At 38.4% G+C, this 7,939-nt stretch overlaps 1 protein-coding gene across 2 annotated transcripts; it reads left to right on the top strand.

Annotated features, from left to right (window-relative positions):
* Positions 1-216: 216 nt before the first annotated feature.
* LOC103891512 (uncharacterized) lies at positions 217-5,150 on the top strand. Of its 2 annotated transcripts, none has more exons than XM_054520389.2 (2): positions 217-598; positions 2,816-5,150. In XM_054520389.2, exons 1-2 carry the CDS (start codon positions 259-261, stop codon positions 2,848-2,850), a joined length of 375 nt encoding a protein of 124 aa, XP_054376364.2. In that variant the 5' UTR covers positions 217-258; the 3' UTR covers positions 2,851-5,150. The 2 variants fall into 2 exon arrangements, with proteins under 2 accessions (XP_054376364.2, XP_054376365.2); XM_054520390.2 differs by lacking the exon at positions 2,816-5,150 and adding an exon at positions 922-1,251 and having other exon boundaries at positions 223-598.
* The last annotated feature ends 2,789 nt before the right edge of the window (positions 5,151-7,939 follow it).

The following is a 7,939-nucleotide window of genomic DNA, read 5'->3' on the forward strand; positions in this document are numbered from 1 at the left end:
GTGGGTTGTTTATATTCATTACATTAATTAGAATTTTAGCTATATTAAGATTTATTGGAGAGACACAGAGTGTGGCCCGCTCCCCCAGGGCCCTCCAGGCCCTTCGGCCGCGGGCCGGCGGGTGAGCTGGGGGTCCCCAGGACAGGCCGCGCCCTCTGCCCTGCAGACACCTGAGGCCACCGCTGTGGCTGCCTACTGGCCGGACCCAGGCCTTGAAGCCGCAGCGAACCTCTCTTCCCCACCCCACCTCGGTGACTGATGGCGGCAGCGGCTTGTCCCTGCTGGGACCCCACCCAACGCCGGGTCTCCCAGCCCAAGCCTGCCGGGCCCGCCAAGCCGCCGGGACGCAGCGTCTTTGGGTGGCGGCGGGAGTGGCGGGCCCGGAAGCATCGCGGCCACCCAAACGCCAGGCGGTGGAAGCTCTTAGGGGGTGGAGGAACCGGAAGGCGGCCTAGGGACGCACGCAAGCTCGGTTGTCTCTTTAGGCCATGGAGCCGCCTAGATCCGGAACCCCGGGCGACTGCTCTGTCCCCATTGGGCGAGACCTACCTAGACAAAGGCCTTAACGTACCGACAAAGGCCTTAAGGGGCCTGGGAGGTGAGCGAGGTCCCAAAAAACGGGTGGAAGGTTAGGGGCCATGGGGCAGCTGGTCTTCCTTCTACCAGATCTTGCTGTTGGGAGAAATGGTAGAGTGACAGGCCACGTTTGGCCCGTTGGAAATGCCCACCACCCTTTGGGAAGATTTACTGGCCATTTTTTGAAGGCCTGTGTATATAATGTGAAAAACCTGCTCTCAACTCCCCCCCCAGCCTGTTAATAGAAAACATTTGTCACATCTAGCCCTTCTAGATGGAAAGAGGTTCCCGACGTATGATAGAGTTAGAAAATCACACATCTTGTAGATTCTCATTTGTTTAAAGGAAGTTGTACAAAATAAATGTCTTCTGGAGATGACTTTTGGAAATGGAGTTGTTAGACGGCCTCTGGAAGCGATACATCCATGTTTGTTCAGTGGGTTAGATGACATGGAGCTGAAAGACATGAGAGGGAAGAGAAGAAGGTTCTATGACGGACTGGTCATATTTAGAAGACATTTTCATATTCTATCCATAGTTTTGTATGCATTTTATTCCTCACTACTGTATATATAGTTGACAATGCTAAGCTTTTTTGAAATGTCTGGTTTTTTTATATGTTCTGAAGTGCCTGATATATGTTAAAATTAAAGGTAATAAAATCACATTTTGTAAATATCTTTTTGTTACAATTCATAGAAAATGTTGCTTTGGTGGGGAATGGCCAAATCACCTGTTGAGTAATACTCATTGTGTTTGTGCGCTGGTTCAGTGGAGGAGGGAAGAGGGGGAAGTGCAGAGAGCTCTATGCCACCCTGCCTACAGCGAGGCAAGATGAATCATCTCCTTCTGTGCATTTTGTTTTACTTATCTGTGTATGTAGTGTACATAAAGGACAAATGAGCCCTAATTTACAACATCTAGTCTTTCTAGATGCTAAGGAGGTTGCCAGTGTCTGACAAAAGTAGAGTTAGTAAACTAATATATTTTGTACATTTTGTTTTACAAGTCCTAGGAAAGACTGTCCTCTGAAAATTTGAGCATTCTTGCCCACTGGGTTGATAGAGATAGGAAGGGTTCTAGGCCAGAAAGTTCATATTTGGAAGATTCTTTCAAATTATAACTGTTGTTACATGTTTGCAGTTTATTCAAGACTGCTTTGTACATAGTGGACAAATTAACTCCTTATTTGAAACATCTAATCTATTTAGATGTTTAGAAGTGCCTGATGAATGTTAAATGTAGAGATAGTAAAATACCATTTTGTAAATATCTTTTTGCTAAAATTCATAGGAAATACTGTCTTTTGGAAATTGAATTGTGAAGCCACCTTTGTGAGAAGTATAGTGCTGTCTATACTTGTTCAATGGTTCAGAGGAGGTAGAAGGGAAGAAATTGTGAAAGGTAATACGCTAGTGTGTTCATAGTTGGACGTTTTCAGATACCATTTTTCTGTATCTTTTGTGCATTTTGTTTTGCTCTGTATATAGTGTATATAATGGACAGGTGAGTCCTAATTTTGCAGCATCTAGTCTAGTCTCTAGATGTTAAAGAGGTTGCCAGTGTATGACAAAGTATTTAGTAAAATTAGCATATTTTGTATGCTTTTGTGTTGAAATTCGTAGGAAAACTTGTCTTCTGTGAATGACTTTTGCATACGAATTTGTTCAACCATCCCTAAGCATTACACGCGCCTGTACTTGTCCACTGTATTAAAGTCAGAGAGAGAAGGAAGTGAGGAGGGAATGATTGAAGGCCAAAATGTTCACATTTAGAAGATACCTCAGTTGATAACCATTGTTCTATTTGTGCAATTTTATTTAACAGTGCTGTGTACGTGGTGGACAAGTTATATGAAATATCTAGTTTTTCTAGATATTTGGAAGTGCTTGATGTATTTAAAAGCAGTAGTAGAATAACACTTTTTGTAAACAGTTTTTAAAAACTGATAGGAAATGCTGTTTGGAAGTGGAATTGTTGAACTACCTGGGAGATGAGAGTGAAGAAATAGCAAAAGGTGTTTTGCCATTGTTTATTAGAAAATATCACCTTAATCCATTGCCTATATGTTACATGCATTTCATTTAACTTTGCTATACTGTATATATTGTGTATATACTGGACAAATGAGTCCCAATTTTATAATATCTAGTCTCTAGATATTAAAGAGGTTGCCAATGTGTGACAGAAGTAGAGTTAGTAAACTAACACATTTTGTACACTTTGTTAAAATTCACAGAAAGCCTGTCTTCTGAAAAGGACTTTTGGAAGTGAAATGATAACATCAGCTCTGACACATGTGCCTATATCCACCAGGTTGGTGGTGGAGAGGAGTTGGAAGGAATGAAGGATTCTAGACCAGAATGCTCCTATTTAGAAGACACTTTCAGATGTAACCACTGTTACATGTGTGTAGTTTATTCAACACTACTGTGTACATAGCGGACAAACTTAAGTCCTTATTTGAAACATAAGTCTTTCTAGATGTTTAGAGGTGCCCAAAGTATGTTAAAAGCAGAGGCAGTAAATATAGTAGAGGTAGAAACATAGTCTTTCTAGATGTTTAGAAGTGTACAAAGTATGTTAAAAGTAGAGGTAGTAAATAACACATTTTGTAGCTATCCTTTTGACATGAAATATTGTCTTTTGGAAATTGATCAGTTCTCTGAGCAGTACACATTATTATATTTGTGCTGGTTCATAGGAAAGGAGGAGCACAAAGTGCGAAGGGCTTTCTACCAGTGTGTTTATGATGATGCCCATTGACCATTGTCCCTTATGTCTGCATTTTAATTTACTGTGCTGTGTATATAGTGTATATAAGCGGACAAAGGAGTCCTAATTTACATCTAGTCGATGTTAAAGGGTTGCCAGTGTATGACAAAAGTAGAGTTAGTAAACTAATACATTGAGTACACTTTGTGTTAAAATTCATAGGGAAGACGTCTTAAAAACACAGAAGTGAAATTGTTAAAATCCCCCTTAAGCATTACAGATGACTTAAAGCTGTCTATGGGGTTGCTAGAGGTCGGAAAGGGAAGGGTTCTGGGCCAGAATGTTCCTATTTAGAAGACACTCAAATTAGAGTCTGTGTTATGTATATGCACCATTTATTCAGTGCTATTGTGTATATAAAGGAAAACTTTAGTCCTATTTGAAACATCTAGTCTTTTTAGGTGATTAAAAGTGCACAACATAGACTAAAAGTAAAGGGCTAAAGTAACACCCCTCTCAGCATTTGTTTTCATTACTTCCTAAGAGTGGTTGCATTTGGGAATGGAATTTTTAAACTTGATGCTTAGGAGCATATGCTGACTATTCATTGGGTGGCAATGGGTTAGGGAGGAGGAAGTATGCAGGGAGAAGGGATCTGAGCCCATGAGTTAGATTAGTTCAGATGGTCTGACCATTGTTCTATCTGTGTATTTTAATTAATATTGTGTATTAAAGGATAAACAAGTCCTAATGCTCCAAGTATGTTAAAACTAGATGTAGTAAAACAATCCCTTTATAAATGTCCTTTTGTTAGTTTTTAGGAAGGTCCGTCTTCTGGGGGTGACCTTTATTAGTCCACCTCCTGGAGCTAGATGTCCTATACTTAGCCACTGGGGATGGTGGAAGAGGGAGAAGAGGAAGGGTGAAGGGAAGGGCTCTTTGCTAGTATCTCCATATCTAGAAGATGGTTTTAGATGGTAACCACAGGTCTATATGAGCATTTTTAGTAAATTCTCTGTGTTTATTGTGGACAAAGTTCATTATTTTGCAATATCTAAACTTTATGGATGTCTGGAGTGACAATATATGATAAAAACTAGAGCTAGTGAATTAGCCAATTTGTAAATACCTTTGTTATAATTGATAGAAGAGATGCGTCTTGGACATGGAATTATTTAACCACCTCTGAGCAGTGTATGTCAGGACTTGTTCATTAGGTTGGCAGCAGAGGGGCAGAAGGAAGTATATAGGAGAGATGTATGCAGATGTGTCCATATTTACATTTTGACGATAGCCATTGATGTATGTGCATCTCTTTTGGCTGTACTATAGGAATACATTAAGTAATTTAATGGAAATATACCTTGCTAATATTTCAGTGCTATAGATCTGCTAATGAATTATCTTAGAAACATTATACTTAGTGTATTCTGTTGCTGTATGTTTCATTTTAAGTTGAGCATTAAGGGAATGCAGTATTTAAATCGGAACTCTGCCAATGCTTTTATCTAGAGGCGTGTTGCCATTTTCGTCTTCTATGAAATTTTTGTCCCAAGAAAGGCAGGATTACATTTTGTTTTTAACAGATTGAGTTGGTATAGTGTATTCTTAGTTATCAAAATACTCATATAGCTTTGGGATTTTGAATTGGTAAATATTCATGATGTGTGAAAAAGCAGGATACATACTGTACGATCTCAGTCCCATAAAATTGGATGTTGTGCCTACACACCCACAGGACCTAGAAGAACATGTCAAACTATAAACTGCGTGCGATTGTGAATGACTTTGTTCTTTGCTTCTTGTGTTTTTCAGTTTCTATGTTGCACATATTAACTTTTTAAAAATAAAGATTATTTTAAAAACCCGTAAAAAAATTTATTGAATGCCTCCAATGTCCCAAGCTTTCAGCTATTTTATTTTCCTATATGTTAATTGCATCTAATCATATTTCCCACCAATTTCTACTTTCTAAATCAAGAAATTGAAGTTCTGAAAGCTTCAGTACCTTTCCCAAAAATCACGCAAATAGAAAATACTGGAGCCACAATTTGAAAATAGTACCATCTAACTCCAAAGTCAATTCTTACTGTATTTTATCACACCATCTTTTCAGCAACATAAAAAATTAACTCAGACTTAGTTTAGTAATATTTCTTTGTAGTACTTTCTTCATCAGAGAGAAAAATGAGGTGCCAACAGATAATTATACATGTGTGGAGATGACTAGATGTTGCTATGAAATCAAATGAAACAATCAACAAAGAGGCTCATTACACCTTTATCATATTTGTTAACTGAAAACATGTTTGTTGTTTCTGTTTTGGTTTGGTTTGGTTTGGGGGAGGACTTAGGTAGATAGGGATGATGCACTGGCAACTAAGCTTATTTTTATTGTCGAATTAATCATCCTGGGTAGAATGGTTACTTGAATAGCTTGTGTCATTATTACTCTAAAGAAAAGTTGCCACTGGGCTATAATGGCGCATACATTTATTGTATCAATTGGTGTGAAATATTGAGGCATTAATTTAACTATGGCTAAAGTAATAGCTATAATTTTAGGTGAGCTGATATAAAGTTTTGCAACTTAAAACTTGTTCAAACAGGCCCAATAGTATTGATATCTGTTAAAATATTTTCTTAAAATCTTTGTGCATTTTATAAAGAACTTATTTTATACCAGATTATTAAAAGCCATCCTAAACCATTTTTACACACCACAAATTTGATTTATCAACAGCACTGGTTGCATTTACTAAAGTGTAATCCCTACAAGGGTAAGAAGTTTTGTCTATTTAATTTCACCATTCCATCCCCAGCACTCGGAACAATATATTACACATATTAGCATTAAATAAATATTTTTAAATTAATGAATTAATGTGTCTCTGAACCAAATAGTTAATTTCTTTGGGGACTATTTCCTTTACCTGTTAAAAGGGAAGGCTGAGAGAGGTTCTAAGAGGTCATTATCAACTGCTTCTGGCAATTTTCTGACAACCACAAGGGGAATCAGTCTTAAAATGCAGATTCTCTATAGATTACAGAGTGGAGAGAAGAAAGAGTCTTTCTACCAGTCAGTTGCAAAGCTTCTTATATCTCTCTGCTTTTGGTAATGGAGATTTTAAAATAATAATAAAATCACTTATGATTAAGTTTATTTGAGATAAAATTCCTCTACTTGCTGTTAAAATCATTCAGATTTCCATCTTTTCTATTTTAGCGTAGATTTGAGGCTGTGTTGCACTTGTTCTAGTATTGCACTTGTTAGCACTATTACTATATTACATTTGTTAATACAAATTTCAAAGACATAGCTTTTGAGCACTTGAAGAATACAAAAATTTTTAATGGGCAAAGATGAATGAGGCATGGTTTTTTCCCTAGAGGGGCATGCAAACATGAGGGGGAACAAAATAAATATCTAAATACAAATTATCTAAAGTGGAATACATATTTACTATGAATGTATGTATAGACGTGATGCCTAGTAATTCCATTTATGTTCTATTCCTCCTTTTTGGTTTATTTTACTGTTGTTGACAATATTTCACAAGTCAAATCCACATCTTAATTGAGCCTATAGATATTTTAGAGAGAAAAATATTTTATTAGCATCATACATAACAGTATGCATTTGAACTCTGAATGCTGTGTTTAGTTTTTGTTTTGTTTTGTTTTGAGACAGTCTCGCTCTGTCGCCCAGGCTGGAGTACAGTGGCATGATCTCAGCTCACTACAAGCTCCACCTCCCGGGTTCACGTCATTCTCCTGCCTCAGCCTCCTGAGTAGCTGGGACTATAGGTGCCCACCATCATGCCCGATGCCTAGCTAATTTCTTTGTATTTTTAGAGAGATGGGGTTTCACCGTGTTAGCCAGGATGGTCTCGATCTCCTGACCTCATGATCCGCCCGCCTCGGCCTCCCAATGTGCTGGGATTACAGGCGTGAGTTAGCACGCCCGGCCCATGTTTAGTTTTTTTTTACTTTCTTCTGTCCATCTTAATTTTCTTCTGCTCATACCAGTTATGGTGGGTTGAATAGTGTCTTCCAAAACTTGATGTCTACCCAGAATCTCAGAACACAACCTTGTTTGGAAATAGGGTCTTTCCAGGTGTGATCAAGGTGTGGATCTGGATAAGAGCATACTATATTCAGGTGGGCCATATATCTAATTGGAGTATTCCTATTCAAGACAAAAAGGGATACACAGAGAAGAAAAGGCAGAGGAAATCTCTGGAGGCAGAGATGGGAGCAGTGCATCTACAAGCAAAGGAATGCCAGACGCTGGTAGAGGCAAGAAAAAATTCTCCTTCCCCTAGATCCTTTGGAGAGAGTGTGACCCTGCTGGCACCTTGATTTTGTGCTTTTGGCCTCCAGAACTACAGAGAATATATTTCTGTGGTTTTAAGCCGCCAAGTTTGCAGTAATTTGTTACAGCAGCCCTAGAAAAATTAACACAACCATGAGCCTGTTTTGTTATATGTTACAATTTGGTTTTAGCTGTGCTTTGGAAGAAGGGCTGTGTAAAATAGCAACTACTAGTGAGAAATGATGATCTATAAAAAGTGTAACAGTTGTCAGAAACAAGGGGATTGGCTAAGGTGACCAAGAAACAGCAGGTGGGACTGTGGTATATCTAAAC

This window comes from Pongo abelii, chromosome 13 (genome assembly GCF_028885655.2).
Source record: "Pongo abelii isolate AG06213 chromosome 13, NHGRI_mPonAbe1-v2.0_pri, whole genome shotgun sequence".
NCBI lineage: Eukaryota > Metazoa > Chordata > Mammalia > Primates > Hominidae > Pongo > Pongo abelii.